Below are 23,142 nucleotides of genomic sequence, written 5' to 3' on the forward strand. Positions count from 1 at the left end.
ATGTAGGATGAAGGAAGCAGGGATGAAGGGATGAGGGATGAAGGATGCGGGATGAGGGATGGAGGATGCAGGGATGAAGGATGAAGGATGTAGGATGTAGGATGAAGGATGCAGGATGAAAGATGTAGGATGCAGGGATGAAGGACGCAGGATGAAAGGATGTAGGATGGTTTTTTCCTGAACTGCTGAGCTTGACGTGTTCTGGAAGCGGGCGCCATCAAAGATAGACCCGATGTGATGAGATGCTCCTGACTTGTGTGGCGTTGCGCAAAGTCTGAACCAAAACATTCACTAAAACGCCCACAATCAGCTCTGGACGCCAAAGTCAGCTCTAGAGGCCACCATCTGCTCTGGTGTCTGCCATTCGCTCCGAAGACCGCCATCGGTTCTGGGTCCACCATTCCCTCCGAAGACCGCCATCGGTTCTGGGTCCACCATTTGCCCCGAAGACCGCCATCGGTTCTGGGTCCACCATTCGCTCCGAAGACCGCCATCGGTTCTGGGTCCACCATTTGCCCCGAAGACCGCCATCGGTTCTGGGTCCACCATTTGCCCCGAAGACCGCCATCGGTTCTGGGTCCACCATTTGCCCCGAAGACCGCCATCGGTTCTGGGTCCACCATTTGCCCCAAAGACCGCCATCGGTTCTGGGTCCACCATTTGCCCCGAAGACCGCCATCGGTTCTGGGTCCACCATTTGCCCCGAAGACCGCCATCGGTTCTGGGTCCACCATTTGCCCCGAAGACCGCCATCGGTTCTGGGTCCACCATTTGCCCCGAAGACCGCCATCGGTTCTGGGTCCACCATTTGCCCCGAAGACCGCCATCGGTTCTGGGTCCACCATTTGCCCCGAAGACCGCCATCGGTTCTGGGTCCACCATTTGCCCCGAAGACCGCCATCGGTTCTGGGTCCACCATTTGCCCCGAAGACCGCCATCGGTTCTGGTGTAGGGCCCTATTAAATCTGTTTTATTTTTTCCCAAATTCCATATTTATTTTTCCCTAAATTCTGTTTTTTTCCATTTTAATTTTTGGGAATCCTCCTTTTCTTTCTTTTACCTTTTACTCCTATTTTACGTTCAAAAACATAGTTTTTTTTATTTAAATAACTATAATTTGTACACAAATGAAATAAAAATGCACTTTAAATTAATTGAGGTGACAGACAAGACATGTCCTCAGTACAGTACATTAAAGTGCATCAAAAACAAGCACTAAGTTGTGGAGTTGTCTGGTTTGAGAAACTTGAGCAGTTGCATGGAGACAACATCCACCAGGAAGTTTTGGTTTTTAACTCCTGTGATAAAAGAAGATGAAAACATTAATTTACACATGTAATACTAAATGTGTTTTATTTATTGATGTTAATTATTATTAATAATAAGAATAATATAAATTGTATGGCTGTTCAGATGATTTTTATTTGCTTATAATTTCATTATATTTTATTTCGACCATGTAATTTTGAAAAGTATCAGTTAAATAAAAAGAAAAGAAAAATTAGGGAAAGGAAATGGGCAACATTTTACTTCTATTACAATTTAATTTACATTAATGCTTTGATTTACATGTTCAGAAAGTAATGCCTTTTATTCTTATTGTCTGTGCATGTCAGCCAGATTCCCACATGGGATGAGTTGTTTTTGTTTTGTTTTTTTTATTCTGATGCATAATCTATTAATTATCATCCTTTTTTCAAAAACCTATATTCAGTTAACTTATTATATTGTTATTGCATCGTGCTTTTCCTTGTGCTTCACGTGGCTTTTGGACACAATGTCACTGTGTGTATTTTTACTTTTCAAGTCAACGAAGTGTTGACAGATTTATTTGCCTCCATGCAGTTTTCTCTGGACAAACGTTCCTTCTCCACACGATGACCATTTTGCAGTCAAATTAAGTAAACTTCCGTGATGTTTTGCGTTAAAAAATATAATCAGTTTTAATTGGCCAATTCCGCGATTCCGTCCGCGATTCCATGATCACGAAAAGTATAGGGCCCAACTGGAGTCCACCATTCGCCCTAAAGACCACCATCAGTTCTAGGTTATACCATTGGTTCCAAAGACCGCCATCAGTTCTGGGATCCACCATCTGCTCCAAAGACCGCCATCGGTTCTGGGTCCATCATTTGCCCCAAAGACTGCCATCCGCTCTAGGGTACACCATTGGTTCCAAAGACTGCCATCCGCTCTAGGGTACACCATTGGTTCCAAAGACCGCCATCCGCTCTGGGGTACACCATTGGTTCCAAAGACTGCCATCCGCTCTAGGGTACACCATTGGTTCCAAAGACCGCCAGCCGCTCTGGGGTACACCATTGGTTCCAAAGACTGCCATCCGCTCTAGGGTACACCATTGGTTCCAAAGACCGCCATCCGCTCTAGGGTACACCATTGGTTCCAAAGACCGCCATCCGCTCTAGGGTACACCATTGGTTCCAAAGACCGCCATCCGCTCTAGGGTACACCATTGGTTCCAAAGACTGCCATCCGCTCTAGGGTACACCATTGGTTCCAAAGACTGCCATCCGCTCTAGGGTACACCATTGGTTCCAAAGACCGCCATCCGCTCTAGGGTACACCATTGGTTCCAAAGACCGCCATCCGCTCTAGGGTACACCATTGGTTCCAAAGACCGCCATCGGTTCTGAGGTCCACCATCTGCTCCGAAGACCGCCATCAGTTCCAGAGGCAGTCATCAGGTGCCGCGGCGTGCAAACGCCTGGTGGAAGGTGACCTTAAACCTGTGACTCCCACCGTGTTGCAAAGCAAACCTTAGCTGACCTACCAAACGTGATTTCTGGCGCTGCCGCTGGACGACCGCTGGGCCGCCGCTCACCACATCATTTCAGCTTTATTTGTACAGCGCCACTTCACAACAATGTTATCCCAGGACACTTTACATCCACATCATTTCCAGCCAATTCATACATATCCTATAATAGAAACCAACTGATTGCATCGAGTCATGACTTGGATCCAATCCTCCATCCTGAGCTGCACGCGGCGACAGTGGGAAAGAAAAAACTCCCCTTTAACAGGAAGAAAACCTCCGGCAGAACCCGGCTCAGGGAGGGCAGCCATCTGCCTCAACTGGTTGGGGTGGAGAGGACAGGAAAGACAGATCAACATGTACAACTGCACTTATTCATTTCCAGCAAACGTTTGGTCCGCGGGATTAAACTGAAGCTTCCTTTTCAGAAGCGATAAAACAGCCGACAGCTTCTTCTTCTGTTGAAGCGTTTTGACAGTAAATCTGAAGTCTCACCTCTCTTCTGGACCCAGCCTTCCTTGACGACGTTCTGGTCGGTCATGGTGGCTTCTCCTGAACACCGGTCCTCCCAGTTCTCCCAGTGTGTTGACGGTGGAGGAGCAGTGGCTTGATGGCTGGGGAGTGGTGGGTTTCTCTAAACCTGCTGCCTTGCGGTCCGACAACTCGAACCCCCTGAACCCAACCTCAGACGTGTCCACCTGTTGCCGGGACGATGCGATTCTCAGGTATCACCTTCGCTCACCTCCTGCCACGACCCAACCTGACTTCCCCTCGCCGTCACTCCCCCCTTCACTTCCCCTCCGTCCGTCTCACTTCCCTCCTTCCCTCAGACTTCTTCTTCTTCTTCTGAGGTGAAGCTCCAGAGGTGAGTCAGCCTGGAAGGATGCAGAGAAGAAGAAGAAGAGGGGTTCAGGTTAGTGTACACAGTAAATCCAGCAGCCATTGTTGGGAGTGTTAGACGCCTCCCGCCGCCTTCGCTGCTGCTGACCTCCTTTTCCTGCTTCCTTTATTCTGCAGCAACTCCCTTCCTCTACAGTTCACACTTTTCTTCACAGTCATCCATGTTCACCCTCCCTGACCTCACCTCCCCGACTCTACCCCCCCAGTTTTATCCTCCCTCCTTCCTCTCTATCCCTCCCCTCACCTCCGTATTTCGTCTGAAACCTGTTCACCTCCTCCTGCTTCTCCCTTTATCCTCTCCAGTCTTTCATTCCACTACATATTTCCCCCCCTCCACCCCCCCCTTCCATCCCCCCATCTTCCCCTCCATCCTCCCCTCCATCCCCCCCTTCCATCCCCCCATCTTCCCCTCCATCCTCCCCTCCATCCCCCCTCCAACTTCCCCTCCATCCTTCCTTCCATCCTCCCCTCCATCCCCCCCTCCATCCCCCCCTCCATTGCAATTTAAATCGAATTGGCACCCAAACAAATCGGAATCGAATCAAAAATCCTAGTTTATGTTGTGTTCTGCTGATGGAACGTCGACAAGGCGACTTGTCCAGGAAGAAAACGTCCCGTACACAGGGACAGACTGGACATCTGGCGGAACGGCCATTTCCCTGCTGGTCTGACTGGTTTTTACTGGTGGATAAAAGTCAGCAGATGGATGGTGTTTCTTCATGTGAAGCCATGACTTCTCTCCTCTTGGACTGGAACAAACGTCTGCATGGTTTCCCTGCTGGAGACGCCTCTCTGTGGAGGTTTACGTGGACATCCAGGCTTCCTGACCTCCTCGGGTCGTTACCAGCATGACGAGCAACGTGGGAATAAATTATTAAAATCGTTTATTAATCAACACTTGTAGGTTTACATCTGTACGTCTTGTTAAATCTTAAATAAAGACATAAAAGTTACAATAAAAGCAGCGTTTGTGTCGTACTGAGCGGTGATGCTTTGTGCGTCTTCACAAACACGTCTAGACGTTTAGCGTGTTCAAGATCCTCTTAAAAACGTTCTGATTCGTCGGTTGCTGTGTGTGTGTGTGTGTGTGTGGCTGCTGCGCGTTCGACCTGCTGCAGACAGGAGACGTCCTGGTGGACAAATAGCTGCTTTTTCAGGTTTCAGAAGAAAAGCTGCGGTTTGTATCTTCAGACAGAGATAAATGCATTAAAGCAGCTTCTTCTGCATGTTTCCACACATCATGCCCACTGGTTCTCATGTCCAGGTTTAACTCCAGGCGCAGAGGTTTCTGGATCCTCAGATGGTGGATTTTAGACAGAAATAAAATAGTTTCATTTCAGTTGTTAAGAAATATGTAAACATAAATAACTTTCCATGCAAGTTCTGGTTGAATTCAACACCTCAATGTGCTGTTTGAAAAAATAATGTTTTGTTGTTTTTTTAGTTGAATCTTTAAAATAAAGAAACTCACACAGGACTCTTATTTCTCTTTTCCCACTTATTTCCATCCAGACAACAAAAATCTAGATAAAAATAAAACTCTGATGGCTTATTTATCATCCTATCGACCTCTGTTCTTCTCATCCCTCCTTCATGACCAACTCTCCTCTTCTGAACTCACAGCCAAACTTCACAGATATGTAACCAATCAGTTTTTACAGAAATCTCTTGTTTTCTAATGTTTTCGCCTGTAAAGCCGACCGTCCAGCAATGTCTACAACAAATCAAACAACAATAATAATACAATATCAGTAAAGCAATTTAGGATTAAGGAAGACAGATAACTGGGTGAACAGGGAGCATCATCATGATCTATAACCACGACTGTTCACCGCAGGAGCAAACTGCTAAATGGTCCAACACAGGTTCAGTCCCCGACCGTTCACACTGCAGAGAAACGTGCACATTTCACCCATCTAGTCACATTTTACTGCCAGACAAACACAGAAAACAGTCTATGACTGCGCTCAGCTACACACAGACTGAATAAAACACCAAAGAACTGGGCCGCCTGACTGGGAACTCCATCATGACCACATCATTCTGGACGCCAGAATGAAGGAACCAGGCAGCGTGTCTGATGCATTGTGGGTAGCCATGACGTTCCCATGACGCCATGCAACTATTACACATACGCCATCAATGAGGATCCAGGGCTGAAAAATAAACGTGAGACCCCCCCCCCAGCACACAACCCCACCCCCACCCATTGATGACAACACAAACAATGGCTGACAGCAGCAGTGGCTCATTTTACCCTGCAGCCCCCCCCCCCCCCCCCCACGCTCATCTCCTGTACCCCCCCAGCTGGGCCTTGCATCTGCACAAACTAAAACCATGACAACAACACTGAGAGAACAGTTCTGTTTCAAGGGCGCGTGGTGTCATCATCTGTTACATAACTAGATGCATCTGGTTTCTGCGTGATGTTTCACCTGGCCGCGCGACAGCACGCGTCGGGATGGACTTTCACTTCATCTCTTGCCGGCTACTAACCGCCAGCCGCCGGACAGAAGGCTGGAAACACGGCAAGCTGGCGTGGGATGGCTCGGATGGAGGATGCGGGCTAGCCAGGGATGCTAGCTGGGTGGGAGGAGGGGGGATGCTAACATTAGCCTGCTAACTAGCAGGATGCTTAACTAGCAACCTGGTTAACCATCACTCCCCTAAACTCAGCCGCTTCTGGCAACATCATCGGTTTTCTGATATTTTAGGAAAGAAAAATAAATTAAAAAATAAAATGAAGATATTCAGTTGTAGTTTATTTGTAGGTTAATTTCAGAAAGAGATGAGACGCTTCTATTTTTTTAATGGTCGAGGAGGAGGAAGATGGGAGGAGGAAGAGGGGAGGAGGAGAGGAAGATGGGGGTTGTCATCCATTATGGAGATGGGTCGGACCGGGCCAGGCGGACGGTACCGCTGCTATTCTTACCCTCCATCCTGCGAGGAAACAGCCGCAGCATCCCGGACGGCGGATCCCTCCCGGAATGACGTCGCAGCGGTCCGCGGCTAGCCAGCTAGCATGCTAAACTCAGTAGCACCTAGCCAGCTAGCATGCTAACCTCCTTAGCAACGGTCTATTGATTGCAGCAAGCTAGCTAGCTGGCTCGCATGCTAACCTCCATAGCAGCTAGTTAGCTAGCATGCTAACCTCCGTAGCATCGGTCTATTGACTGCAGCTAGGTAGCTAGCTAGCATGCTAAACTCCGTAGCAGCTAGCATGCTAACCTCCATAGCAGCGGTCCATTGACTGCTACTAGCTAGCAAGCTAGCATGCTAACCTCCGCTCCCACCCAACCCGGCTCCTGACAAGCGCGATGTCCGCGCCCCCAAAACACACATCCTAATCCCGCTTCATACCGCCCAAACAACCGATCCCCAGACAGATTATACTGCATCGCACCGGACTGAGTATTTCACCTGGCAGCCGAAGCTTCATAAGGATGCTCCTTTCTCCTCCTTTACACCTCCCTGGTTACTGGAGCATCCGATGGTGTGACGTCCCTCAGAGGCAGCAGCAGGACAGCGATGGAGCCATGGTTCTGATGCCGAGTCCAAAACCTGGAGGCCGAACACTGGAAGGGTTCGTGTCCCACACGGATTCTGCGGTGGCAGACAGACCGCTGGGCTACCGCTCCCTCCGCCGCTCCGCCAGGAGATCTCGCTCGGCTCCGGGTCTGTCGGCGCGTCACGTTCAGCCAGACCTGACTGGGAGGACCCCGACGCGTTTAAAGACTGTCGGACAAATCAGCTTTCATTCCACAAATTATCAATTTATTTATATATATATATATATATATATATATATATATATATATATATATATATATATATATTCATTCATTCATTTTCTGAACTGCTTATTCCAATTCAGGGTCGCGGGGAAGCTGGAGCCTATCCCAGCTGGCTTTGGGCAACAGGCAGGGTACACCCTGGACAGCTCGCCAGTCCATCACAGGGTCACACAGAGAGACAAACAACCACTCACACTCATTCCTAGGGGCAATTTTTGAGTAACCAATTAACCTAACATGCATGTCTTTGGACAGTGGGAGGAAGCTGGAGTACCTGGAGAGAACCCACACATACACAGGGAGAACATACAAACTCCACACAGAAAGGCCACTGACAAAACCCCTCCCCAGCCAAGGATTGAACCAGTGACCTTCTTGCTGTGAGGCCACAGTGCTAACCACTGTGCCAACATATCAACCATGGAGGTCTGGATTTGGAGTTCTACTCCAAATGAAAGTGGAAAAACACACTACAGGCTGATCCAACTTTGATGTAATGTCCTTTAAACAAGTCAGAATGAGGCTCAGTAGTGTGTGTGGCCTCCGCGTGCCTGTATGACCTCCCGACAACGCCTGGGCATGCTCCTGATGAGGCGGCGGATGTTCTCCTGAGGGATCTCCTCCCAGACCTGGACTAAAGCATCCGCCAACTCCTGTTGTGGTGCAGCTTGGCGTTGGTGGATGCTTACAGGGTGGAAGAGTTTCCCTGCTGTAACCTTCATGTAAACTAGGGAGGGAGGTGGTCCACCACGATCTGCTTCGTTTTGTCCACATGCAGCAGCAGAGGGTTGTCCTTACACCAGCAGGCGCTCCACCCGTTCCTTGTACTCGTCATCCTGGCCGTGTCATCTGGAAGCATCTGCAGGGGAGGAACAAGCCTTCTGCAGCAGGTGAATGACTGCATCATCAACCCCAAGCGAAGGCTGATGGGCAGACTGCAGAGGGACACCTGGGACCGAGGGTCTCAGGTCAGACCTGCAGGCCTGTGGTCCTCCTGGACGGCTCTGGACAGGGACCAGGTGGGATGTGGGCCACAGCGCGGGGTCTCTGAAGGTGCAGGCTCAGGTTGTAGAGGTGCTGAAGTACCTTTAACTGCAGATGATGCCTTCAGGTTCTCTAGCTTCCTCCTCACTTGGCTGGAAGGGACATGAGGCTGCTCTGGCTGCTGGGGGGGCTGCTGATGAGAGGAGGGTTGGGGGAGACAGTGTGGGGGGGCAGGAAGGTGGGGCAGGCGGGATGGCAGTGAAACCTGTTGAACCTGTAATGTGCTTTGATTGGTTCAACGTGTGATAATTGCAGATGATCTGATTGGCTGATCAGCTAATAATAATAATGTATGTGTGTGTGTGTGTGTGTGTGTGTGTGTGTGTGTGTGTGTGTGTGTATTAATCCTTTTTTACAGAGTTGAAATAATTTCAATCCAGTTCAGCCAGATCATAATCAGGTTAAAACAAATTATTTATTATTTACAAGATCAACAATATTCAGCTTCATTTATTTATATTGATTACTGATCTGAACTATTTGATATAAATTCTATAAATAGTTTTTGCATCATTATGAACCGTTTTTCTTTATATTACTGCTCATTTATTTGTTTGATTCATTTATTTATCTTCAGTACATGAAATGCATCACAAAGCTCATCAGACGTGGAGAAGTAAACACCGCCAGGAGCAGAATGATTTCTGCTGCATCATCATGTAAACATGTAGACATTAAACATTTAGACACTAATAAAACATGAATAAAATGTGAAAAGAAATAAACTTTATTCATAAGCATGATAAACTTGTTTTCTTCATAATAAGAGTCATAAAATCCATGTTTTTATTGACAATGTTTAGATGGATATGAAGCTAAGAGGACATTTTCTTCCTTTAGTTTCTATTTAACCCTCCTTCAGCATCACGTGGTCTTTAAACCAGAGAACACCGTTTTCCAGACAACACCTGAACGCAGCATCTGTCTCCCCATAGCATCCAGGCTTTTGTTGCTCTCCAGCTTTTGTTCTCCCTCCCCCCTCTGTCTCCCTCTTCTCCCCTCCTCTGTCCCCCCCCCCAGCTGAAGTTTACTTTCATGAATAATTTTTATTTTCTACGTTTCTCTACAAACATCTGGAATCAGGAAAATACAAACTGAGTTCAGAATCTTTCTTTAAATCTTTTATGGAAATTATTTATTGCAGCTTGCTAAAACAACCCTCACACACAGACACACACACACACGGCCGTGCTGTGAATCAATGCTTTGTCTCAGGCTACTGGTCCCAGTCTGGCTGTGGGACTGGTGCAGCGTTGCATTAATCGATACAGCAGGAGGAACACCAGCGTTTCTACCAGAATCAGGAGCTGCCGCTTCCTTCTTTTATCATTTTGTTTGTTTTCTATCATCATCCTGTAACTTTACACTGATTCTAGTGTTGTTCTATGAATTATAACAACATACACTACTCACAAAAAGTTAGGGTTATTTGGCTTTCAGGTGAAATTTATGGAAAATGCAATATGTTCATGCTACAGTGATATAATATCATAAAAGTAAGACATTTAAGTAGAAGGATGCACTACTGATTTCCTCATCTCAAAAAATTCATTCAACACAAAAGGTAACAACAATGGTAGTTACACCACAACAAAAAATGTGAACGTCTCAATATCTGGTCATGTGCCCTTGAGCATCAATTACAGCTTGACAACGACGTCTCATGCTGTTCACAAGGCAACTTATTGCCTGCTGAGGCATGGCATCCCACTCTTCTTGAAGGGCAGCCCTCAGGTCATTGAGGTTCTGGGGTGCAGGGTCTCGAGCCTCTACACGACGGCTCAGCTGATCCCACAGGTTTTCAATGGGATTCAGGTCTGGAGAGAGTGCAGGCCGTTCCATTTGAGGTACACCAGTCTCCAACAGCCGTTCCCTGATGATGCGGCCTCGATGAGCAGGAGCGTTGTCGTCCATGAAGATGAAATTAGGCCTGTGCTGTTCATGTAGGGGCACAATCACTGGATTAATGATGTTATTCAGGTAGTATGGGCTTGTCACTGTACCATTCACAAAGTGTAGGGCAGTTCTGTACCAAGTGGACACCCCTGCCCACACTGTAACACCGCCACCACCAAAAGCTGGCCTGGTGACAACAGTGGCTGATGCATAGCGCTCTCCCCGACGTCTCCAACATCGTTGCCGGCCATCATTTCTGCTCAGTGTGAATCGACTTTCATCAGAGAACAGCACTGAGGCCCACTGGTTCCTCGTCCAGCGTAAATGCTCCCTGGCCCATGCAAGACGATGATGCCTGTGCCTGGTGGTGTGGTCAGGTACCCGTGCAGGTCGTCTAGCACGCAGACCACGCTGATGGAAACGGTTTGGAATGGTCTGACGTGACACTTGGGTGCCTCTCACCTCTCTTAAACGTGCCTGGAGTTGAGTGGCATTCATCATCCGGTTTCTCAGGGCAGTGTTCACAATGTAGCGGTCATCAGCACGGGATGTGGCCAAAGGACGTCCACTTCTAGGCCTTTCTGTGACTCTTCCAGTCTCTCCATATCTCTGTTGCAACCTGCTGATGACACTCTGTGACACTCCAAGCTCAGTGGCCACTTCTGTCTGAGAACGTCCTGTTTGAAGCATGGCAATGGCAAGGGACTGTTGTTCCATTGTTAGGTGTCGTCTTGGTCTCATGATGTCAAAATGTGAACAGCATGATGAGGACAACTGTTTAAACACCAGCTCTAATTGAACCAGGACATTTATTGGTCAATTCAAGGATCACACACCTGCCGTGATTTTTGCCGTTAAGCTCCTTGTTAGAGAACAGCAACTTGTGCAAAATTTATTGAAACATTTAACAGTTGGACATGTGCATTTAAAAGCTTAGAGAAGATCACATTAAGTTCACCTGTACAGGTTGGAATGCATTTTAGGCTTGTTGGGAAATTTCACCCAAAAGCTGAATATCCCTAACTTTTTGTGAATAGTGTATATTTGAGTTATTTTTAATTAAAAATAATGTAAAGATTGATGTTTGTTCATGTTGATGATAATAAAAACATACTTTTAAATAATCACAGTTTGAAAATCGTTTTTCTGGATTTAAATGGATTTTAAGCCTCCCGAACAAACATAAATGTTGTGTTCAGACATCACACATCTCCATCCTCGTACTTCTAACCATCTTTTACGTTGCCATGGTTACAAAGTCAGCTTATCCACTAGTGGCAGCACTGAGTTCAGCATTCCCCTCCGCGTTCTGACACCGGTTGTTAGTGGCAACGCACCGCTCTAAAGTTGTTTACAACCATCCAAAAACACCAGAAGAAGAATGAAATTATCATTTTTAAAATCTTCCCTCCAAGCCAAAACCTGCAGTTCCCCGTTCACCCACTAGGGGCTTCACAGAGCGAATCCTCACAGACTCCCATGTTAAAAAGACCAACTTCACAGCAGGAATAAACATGTTTACAGCAGGAATAAACACGTTTACAGCAGAAATAAACACGTTTACAGCAGGAATAAACATGTTTATAGCAGAACTTAATATGTTTACAGCAGAAATAAACATGTTTACAACCTAAATAGATATGTTTACAGCGGAAAAAAACATGTTTACAGCAGAAATGAATATGTTTACAGCAGAAATAAACATGTTTACAGCAGAAATAAACATGTTTACACCAGGAATAAACATGTTTACAGCGGAAATAAACACGTTTACAGCAGAAATGAACATGTTTACTGGCAGAAATAAACATCTTCACAGCAGAAATAAATATGTTTACAGCAGAAATAACCATGTTTACAGTAGAAATAAACATGTTTACAGTAGAAATAAACATGTTTACAGCAGGAATATACATGTTTACAGTAGAAATAAAAATGTTTACAGCAGAAATAACCATGTTTACAGCAGGAATATACATGTTTATAGTAGAAATAAAAATGTTTACAGCAGAAATAACCATGTTTACAGCAGGAATAAATATGTTTACAGCAGGAATAAATATGTTCACAGTAGAAATAAAAATGTTTACAGCAGAAATAACCATGTTTACAGCAGCAATATACATGTTTATAGTAGAAATAAAAATGTTTACAGCAGAAATAACCATGTTTACAGCAGGAATAAACATGTTTACAGCAGAAATAAACATGTTTACAACAGAAATAAATATGTTTACAGCAGAAATAACCATGTTTACAGCGGAAATATACATGCTTACAGCGGAAATAAACATGTTTACAGCAGAAATAAACACATTTACAGCAGGAATAAACATGTTTACAGCATAAATAGATATGTTTACAGCAGAAATAAACATGTTTACAGCGGAAATATACATGTTTACAGCAGAAATAAACATGTTTACAGCCTAAATAGATATGTTTACAGCAGAAATAAACATCTTCACAGCAGAAATAAACATGTTTACAGCATAAACATGTTTACAGCAGAAATAAATATGTTTACAACAGAAATAAACATGCTTACAGCAGAAATAAACATGTTTACAGCAGAAATAAACATGTTTACAACAGAAATAAACATGCTTACAGCAGAGATAAATATGTTTACAGCAGAAATAAACATGTTTACAGCATAAATAGATATGTTTACAGCAGAAATAAACAGGTTTACAGCAGAAATAAACATGTTTACAACAGAAATAAACAAGCTTACAGCAGAAATAAACATGTTTACAGCAGAAATAAACATGTTTACAGCGGAAATAAACATGTTTACAGCAGAAATAAACATGTTTACAGCAGAAATAAATATGTTTACAGCATAAACATGTTTATAGTAGAAATAAATATGTTTACAGCTGAAATAACCATGTTTACAGCAGAAATTGATATGTTTACAGCAGAAATAAACATGTTTACAGCAGAAATAAATATGTTCACAGCAGAAATAAATATGTTTACAGCATAAACATGTTGACAGCAGAAATAAATATGTTTACAGCAGAAATAAACATGTTTACAGCCTAAATAGATATGTTTACAGCAGAAATAAACATGTTCACAGCAGAAACAAACATGTTTACAGCAGAAATAAATATGTTTACAGGATAAATAGATATGTTTACAGCAGAAATAAACATGTTTACAGCAGAAATAAACATGTTTACAGCGGAAATAAATATGTTTACAGCAGAAATAAACATGTTTACAGCATAAACATGTTGACAGTAGAAATAAATACATTTACAGCAGAAATAAACATGTTTACAGCCTAAATAGATATGTTTACAGCAGAAATAAACATGTTCACAGCAGAAACAAACATGTTTACAGCAGAAATAAATATGTTTACAGGATAAATAGATATGTTTACAGCAGAAATAAACATGTTTACAGCAGAAATAAACATGTTTACAGCGGAAATAAATATGTTTACAGCAGAAATAAACATGTTTACAGCAGAAATGAATATGTTTACAGCAGAAATAAACATGTTTACAGGCTAAATAGATATGTTTACAGCAGAAATAAACATGTTCACAGCAGAAATAAATATGTTTACAGCATAAAATGTTTACAGCAGAAATACCCATGTTTACAGCAGAAATAAACATGCTTACAGCAGAAATAAACATGTTTACAGCAGAAATAAACATGTTTACAGCGGAAATAAACACGTTTACTGCGGAAAAAAATATGTTTACAGCAGAAAGAAATATGTTTACTGTGGAAACAAACATGTTTACAGCAGTAATAAACATGTTTACAGCAGTAATAAACATGTTTACAGCGGAAATAAACACGTTTACTGCGGAAAAAAATATGTTTACAGCAGAAAGAAATATGTTTACTGTGGAAACAAACATGTTTACAGCAGTAATAAACATGTTTAAAGCAAAAATAGATATGTTTACAGCAGAAATAAACACGTTTACAGCAGAAATAAATATGTTTACAGCATAAACATGTTTATAGTAGAAATAAATATGTTTACAGCAGAAATAACCATGTTTACAGCAGAAATAAACATGTTTACAGCGGAAATAAATATGTTTACAGCGGAAATAAATATGTTTACAGCAGAAATTAATATGTTTACAGTAGAAATAAACATGTTTACAGCAGAAATAAACATGTTCACAGCAGAAATAAATATGTTTACAGCATAAAATGTTTACAGCAGAAATAACCATGTTTACAGCAGAAATAACCATGTTTACAGCAGGAATAAACATGTTTACAGCGGAAATATACATGTTTACAGCATAAAATGTTTACAGCAGAAATAAACATGTTTACAGCAGAAATAAACACATTTACAGCAGGAATAAACATGTTTACAGCATAAATAGATATGTTTACAGCAGAAATAAACATGTTTACAGCAGAAATATACATGTTTACAGCAGGAATAAACATGTTTACAGCAGAAATAAACATCTTCACAGCAGAAATAAACATGTTTACAACAGAAATAAACATGCTTACAGCAGAAATAAACATGTTTACAGCAGAAATAAACATGTTTACAACAGAAATAAACATGCTTACAGCAGAGATAAATACGTTTACAGAAGAAATAAACATGTTTACAGCATAAATAGATATGTTTACAGCAGAAATAAACAGGTTTACAGCAGAAATAAACATGTTTACAACAGAAATAAACAAGCTTACAGCAGAAATAAACATGTTTACAGCAGAAATAAACATGTTTACAGCGGAAATAAACACGTTTACTGTGGAAATAAATATGTTTACAGCAGAAATAAATATGTTTACTGTGGAAATAAACACGTTTACAGCAGGAATAAACATGTTTGCAGGCTAAATAGATATGTTTACAGCAGAAATAAATATGTTTACAGCATAAAATGTTTACAGCAGAAATAACCATGTTTACAGCAGAAATAAACATGCTTACAGCAGAAATAAACATGTTTACAGCAGAAATAAACATGTTTACAGCGGAAATAAACACGTTTACTGCGGAAAAAAATATGTTTACAGCAGAAAGAAATATGTTTACTGTGGAAACAAACATGTTTACAGCAGTAATAAACATGTTTACAGCGGAAATAAACACGTTTACTGCGGAAAAAAATATGTTTACAGCAGAAAGAAATATGTTTACTGTGGAAACAAACATGTTTACAGCAGTAATAAACATGTTTAAAGCAAAAATAGATATGTTTACAGCAGAAATAAACACGTTTACAGCAGAAATAAATATGTTTACAGCATAAACATGTTTATAGTAGAAATAAATATGTTTACAGCAGAAATAACCATGTTTACAGCAGAAATAAACATGTTTACAGCGGAAATAAATATGTTTACAGCGGAAATAAATATGTTTACAGCAGAAATTAATATGTTTACAGTAGAAATAAACATGTTTACAGCAGAAATAAACATGTTCACAGCAGAAATAAATATGTTTACAGCATAAAATGTTTACAGCAGAAATAACCATGTTTACAGCAGAAATAACCATGTTTACAGCAGGAATAAACATGTTTACAGTGGAAATATACATGTTTACAGCATAAAATGTTTACAGCAGAAATAAACATGTTTACAGCAGAAATAAACACATTTACAGCAGGAATAAACATGTTTACAGCATAAATAGATATGTTTACAGCAGAAATAAACATGTTTACAGCAGAAATATACATGTTTACAGCAGGAATAAACATGTTTACAGCAGAAATAAACATCTTCACAGCAGAAATAAACATGTTTACAACAGAAATAAACATGCTTACAGCAGAAATAAACATGTTTACAGCAGAAATAAACATGTTTACAGCAGAAATAAACATGCTTACAGCAGAGATAAATACGTTTACAGCAGAAATAAACATGTTTACAGCATAAATAGATATGTTTACAGCAGAAATAAACAGGTTTACAGCAGAAATAAACATGTTTACAACAGAAATAAACAAGCTTACAGCAGAAATAAACATGTTTACAGCAGAAATAAACATGTTTACAGCGGAAATAAACACGTTTACTGTGGAAATAAATATGTTTACAGCAGAAATAAATATGTTTACTGTGGAAATAAACACGTTTACAGCAGGAATAAACATGTTTACAGCAGAAATAAACATGTTTACAGCAGAAATAAATATGTTTACAGCATAAACATGTTTATAGTAGAAATAAATATGTTTACAGCTGAAATAACCATGTTTACAGCAGAAATTGATATGTTTACAGCAGAAATAAACATGTTTACAGCAGAAATAAATATGTTCACAGCAGAAATAAATATGTTTACAGCATAAACATGTTGACAGCAGAAATAAATATGTTTACAGCATAAACATGTTGACAGTAGAAATAAATACATTTACAGCAGAAATAAACATGTTCACAGCCTAAATAGATATGTTTACAGCAGAAATAAACATGCTTACAGCAGAAATAAACATGTTTACAGCAGAAATAAACATGTTTACAGCGGAAATAAACACGTTTACTGCGGAAAAAAATATGTTTACAGCAGAAAGAAATATGTTTACAGCATAAAATGTTTACAGCAGAAATAACCATGTTTACAGCAGAAATAAACATGCTTACAGCAGAAATAAACATGTTTACAGCAGAAATAAACATGTTTACAGCAGAAATAAACATGTTTACAGCAGAAATTAATATGTTTACAGCAGAAATAAACATGTTTACAGGCTAAATAGATATGTTTACAGCAGAAATAAATATGTTTACAGCATAAAATGTTTACAGCAGAAATAACCATGTTTACAGCAGAAATAAACATGCTTACAGCAAAAATAGATATGTTTACAGCAGAAATAAACATGTTTACAGCAGAAATAAACATATTTACAGCAGAAATAAATATGTTTACAGCATAAACATGTTTATAGTAGAAATAAATATGTTTACAGCAGAAATAACCATGTTTACAGCAGAAATAAACATGCTTTCAGCAGAAATAAACATGTTTACAGCAGAAATAAACATGTTTACAGCGGAAATAAATATGTTTACAGCAGAAATTAATATGTTTACAGCAGAAATAAACATGTTTACAGCAGAAATAAACATGTTTACAGCAGGAATAAACATGTTTACAGCAGAAATAAACATGTTTACAACAGAAATAAATATGTTTACAGCAGAAATAACCATGTTTACAGCAGGAATATACATGCTTACAGCGGAAATAAACATGTTTACAGCAGAAATAAACACATTTACAGCAGGAATAAACATGTTTACAGCATAAATAGATATGTTTACAGCAGAAATAAACATGTTTACAGCGGAAATATACATGTTTACAGCAGGAATAAACATGTTTACAGCAGAAATAAACATCTTCACAGCAGAAATAAACATGTTTACAGCATAAACATGTTCACAGCAGAAACAAACATGTTTACAGCAGAAATAAATATGTTTACAGGATAAATAGATATGTTTACAGCAGAAATAAACATGTTTACAGCAGAAATAAACATGTTTACAGCGGAAATAAATATGTTTACAGCAGAAATAAACATGTTTACAGCAGAAATTAATATGTTTACAGCAGAAATAAACATGTTTACAGGCTAAATAGATATGTTTACAGCAGAAATAAATATGTTTACAGCATAAAATGTTTACAGCAGAAATAACCATGTTTACAGCAGAAATAAACATGCTTACAGCAGAAATAAACATGTTTACAGCAGAAATAAACATGTTTACAGCGGAAATAAACACGTTTACTGCGGAAAAAAATATGTTTACAGCAGAAAGAAATATGTTTACTGTGGAAACAAACATGTTTACAGCAGTAATAAACATGTTTACAGCGGAAATAAACACGTTTACTGCGGAAAAAAATATGTTTACAGCAGAAAGAAATATGTTTACTGTGGAAACAAACATGTTTACAGCAGTAATAAACATGTTTAAAGCAAAAATAGATATGTTTACAGCAGAAATAAACACGTTTACAGCAGAAATAAATATGTTTACAGCATAAACAACTTTATAGTAGAAATAAATATGTTTACAGCAGAAATAACCATGTTTACAGCAGAAATAAACATGTTTACAGCGGAAATAAATATGTTTACAGCGGAAATAAATATGTTTACAGCAGAAATTAATATGTTTACAGTAGAAATAAACATGTTTACAGCAGAAATAAACATGTTCACAGCAGAAATAAATATGTTTACAGCATAAAATGTTTACAGCAGAAATAACCATGTTTACAGCAGAAATAACCATGTTTACAGCAGGAATAAACATGTTTACAGCGGAAATATACATGTTTACAGCATAAAATGTTTACAGCAGAAATAAACATGTTTACAGCAGAAATAAACACATTTACAGCAGGAATAAACATGTTTACAGCATAAATAGATATGTTTACAGCAGAAATAAACATGTTTACAGCAGAAATATACATGTTTACAGCAGGAATAAACATGTTTACAGCAGAAATAAACATCTTCACAGCAGAAATAAACATGTTTACAACAGAAATAAACATGCTTACAGCAGAAATAAACATGTTTACAGCAGAAATAAACATGTTTACAACAGAAATAAACATGCTTACAGCAGAGATAAATACGTTTACAGCAGAAATAAACATGTTTACAGCATAAATAGATATGTTTACAGCAGAAATAAACAGGTTTACAGCAGAAATAAACATGTTTACAACAGAAATAAACAAGCTTACAGCAGAAATAAACATGTTTACAGCAGAAATAAACATGTTTACAGCGGAAATAAACACGTTTACTGTGGAAATAAATATGTTTACAGCAGAAATAAATATGTTTACTGTGGAAATAAACACGTTTACAGCAGGAATAAACATGTTTACAGGCTAAATAGATATGTTTACAGCAGAAATAAATATGTTTACAGCATAAAATGTTTACAGCAGAAATAACCATGTTTACAGCAGAAATAAACATGCTTACAGCAGAAATAAACATGTTTACAGCAGAAATAAACATGTTTACAGCGGAAATAAACACGTTTACTGCGGAAAAAAATATGTTTACAGCAGAAAGAAATATGTTTACTGTGGAAACAAACATGTTTACAGCAGTAATAAACATGTTTACAGCGGAAATAAACACGTTTACTGCGGAAAAAAATATGTTTACAGCAGAAAGAAATATGTTTACTGTGGAAACAAACATGTTTACAGCAGTAATAAACATGTTTAAAGCAAAAATAGATATGTTTACAGCAGAAATAAACACGTTTACAGCAGAAATAAATATGTTTACAGCATAAACATGTTTATAGTAGAAATAAATATGTTTACAGCAGAAATAACCATGTTTACAGCAGAAATAAACATGTTTACAGCGGAAATAAATATGTTTACAGCGGAAATAAATATGTTTACAGCAGAAATTAATATGTTTACAGTAGAAATAAACATGTTTACAGCAGAAATAAACATGTTCACAGCAGAAATAAATATGTTTACAGCATAAAATGTTTACAGCAGAAATAACCATGTTTACAGCAGAAATAACCATGTTTACAGCAGGAATAAACATGTTTACAGCGGAAATATACATGTTTACAGCATAAAATGTTTACAGCAGAAATAAACATGTTTACAGCAGAAATAAACACATTTACAGCAGGAATAAACATGTTTACAGCATAAACATGTTTATAGTAGAAATAAATATGTTTACAGCAGAAATAACCATGTTTACAGCAGAAATAAACATGTTTACAGCGGAAATAAACATGTTTACAGCATAAACATGTTTACAGCAGAAATAAATATGTTTACAACAGAAATAAACATGCTTACAGCAGAAATAAACATGTTTACAGCAGAAATAAACATGTTTACAACAGAAATAAACATGCTTACAGCAGAGATAAATATGTTTACAGCTGAAATAACCATGTTTACAGCAGAAATTGATATGTTTACAGCAGAAATAAACATGTTTACAGCAGAAATAAATATGTTCACAGCAGAAATAAATATGTTTACAGCATAAACATGTTGACAGCAGAAATAAATATGTTTACAGCATAAACATGTTGACAGTAGAAATAAATACATTTACAGCAGAAATAAACATGTTCACAGCCTAAATAGATATGTTTACAGCAGAAATAAACATGCTTACAGCAGAAATAAACATGTTTACAGCAGAAATAAACATGTTTACAGCGGAAATAAACACGTTTACTGCGGAAAAAAATATGTTTACAGCAGAAAGAAATATGTTTACAGCATAAAATGTTTACAGCAGAAATAACCATGTTTACAGCAGAAATAAACATGCTTACAGCAGAAATAAACATGTTTACAGCAGAAATAAACATGTTTACAGCAGAAATAAACATGTTTACAGCAGAAATTAATATGTTTACAGCAGAAATAAACATGTTTACAGGCTAAATAGATATGTTTACAGCAGAAATAAATATGTTTACAGCATAAAATGTTTACAGCAGAAATAACCATGTTTACAGCAGAAATAAACATGCTTACAGCAAAAATAGATATGTTTACAGCAGAAATAAACATGTTTACAGCAGAAATAAACATATTTACAGCAGAAATAAATATGTTTACAGCATAAACATGTTTATAGTAGAAATAAATATGTTTACAGCAGAAATAACCATGTTTACAGCAGAAATAAACATGCTTTCAGCAGAAATAAACATGTTTACAGCAGAAATAAACATGTTTACAGCGGAAATAAATATGTTTACAGCAGAAATTAATATGTTTACAGCAGAAATAAACATGTTTACAGCAGAAATAAACATGTTCACAGCAGAAATAAATATGTTTACAGCATAAAATGTTTACAGCAGAAATAACCATGTTTACAGCAGAAATAAACATGTTTACAACAGAAATAAATATGTTTACAGCAGAAATAACCATGTTTACAGCAGGAATAAACATGTTTACAGCAGAAATAAACATGTTTACAACAGAAATAAATATGTTTACAGCAGAAATAACCATGTTTACAGCAGGAATATACATGCTTACAGCGGAAATAAACATGTTTACAGCAGAAATAAACACATTTACAGCAGGAATAAACATGTTTACAGCATAAATAGATATGTTTACAGCAGAAATAAACATGTTTACAGCGGAAATATACATGTTTACAGCAGGAATAAACATGTTTACAGCAGAAATAAACATCTTCACAGCAGAAATAAACATGTTTACAGCATAAACATGTTCACAGCAGAAACAAACATGTTTACAGCAGAAATAAATATGTTTACAGGATAAATAGATATGTTTACAGCAGAAATAAACATGTTTACAGCAGAAATAAACATGTTTACAGCGGAAATAAATATGTTTACAGCAGAAATAAACATGTTTACAGCAGAAATTAATATGTTTACAGCAGAAATAAACATGTTTACAGGCTAAATAGATATGTTTACAGCAGAAATAAATATGTTTACAGCATAAAATGTTTACAGCAGAAATAACCATGTTTACAGCAGAAATAAACATGCTTACAGCAGAAATAAACATGTTTACAGCAGAAATAAACATGTTTACAGCGGAAATAAACACGTTTACTGCGGAAAAAAATATGTTTACAGCAGAAAGAAATATGTTTACTGTGGAAACAAACATGTTTACAGCAGTAATAAACATGTTTACAGCGGAAATAAACACGTTTACTGCGGAAAAAAATATGTTTACAGCAGAAAGAAATATGTTTACTGTGGAAACAAACATGTTTACAGCAGTAATAAACATGTTTAAAGCAAAAATAGATATGTTTACAGCAGAAATAAACACGTTTACAGCAGAAATAAATATGTTTACAGCATAAACATGTTTATAGTAGAAATAAATATGTTTACAGCAGAAATAACCATGTTTACAGCAGAAATAAACATGTTTACAGCGGAAATAAATATGTTTACAGCGGAAATAAATATGTTTACAGCAGAAATTAATATGTTTACAGTAGAAATAAACATGTTTACAGCAGAAATAAACATGTTCACAGCAGAAATAAATATGTTTACAGCATAAAATGTTTACAGCAGAAATAACCATGTTTACAGCAGAAATAACCATGTTTACAGCAGGAATAAACATGTTTACAGCGGAAATATACATGTTTACAGCATAAAATGTTTACAGCAGAAATAAACATGTTTACAGCAGAAATAAACACATTTACAGCAGGAATAAACATGTTTACAGCATAAATAGATATGTTTACAGCAGAAATAAACATGTTTACAGCAGAAATATACATGTTTACAGCAGGAATAAACATGTTTACAGCAGAAATAAACACGTTTACAGCAGAAATAAATATGTTTACAGCATAAACATGTTTATAGTAGAAATAAATATGTTTACAGCAGAAATAACCATGTTTACAGCAGAAATAAACATGTTTACAGCGGAAATAAATATGTTTACAGCGGAAATAAATATGTTTACAGCAGAAATTAATATGTTTACAGTAGAAATAAACATGTTTACAGCAGAAATAAACATGTTCACAGCAGAAATAAATATGTTTACAGCATAAAATGTTTACAGCAGAAATAACCATGTTTACAGCAGAAATAACCATGTTTACAGCAGGAATAAACATGTTTACAGCGGAAATATACATGTTTACAGCATAAAATGTTTACAGCAGAAATAAACATGTTTAC

At 38.4% G+C, this 23,142-nt stretch overlaps 1 protein-coding gene across 1 annotated transcript in view; it reads right to left on the bottom strand.

Annotated features, from left to right (window-relative positions):
* The window catches only part of akt3b (v-akt murine thymoma viral oncogene homolog 3b), a 32,913-nt gene extending 25,586 nt beyond the window's left edge, over positions 1-7,327 (bottom strand). Inside the window, exons 1-2 of the mRNA XM_079262221.1 lie at positions 7,097-7,327; positions 3,272-3,651 (exon numbers count right to left, since the gene is read on the bottom strand). Coding sequence (XP_079118347.1) covers positions 3,272-3,317 — 46 coding nt within the window. The 5' untranslated portion in view covers positions 3,318-3,651; positions 7,097-7,327. The remainder of the gene's footprint in view (positions 1-3,271; positions 3,652-7,096) is intronic.
* Between the last annotated feature and the right edge of the window lie 15,815 nt (positions 7,328-23,142).

Source organism: Telmatherina bonti, assembly GCF_933228915.1.
Source record: "Telmatherina bonti genome assembly, chromosome: 3".
NCBI classification, from domain to species: Eukaryota; Metazoa; Chordata; class Actinopteri; order Atheriniformes; family Telmatherinidae; genus Telmatherina; species Telmatherina bonti.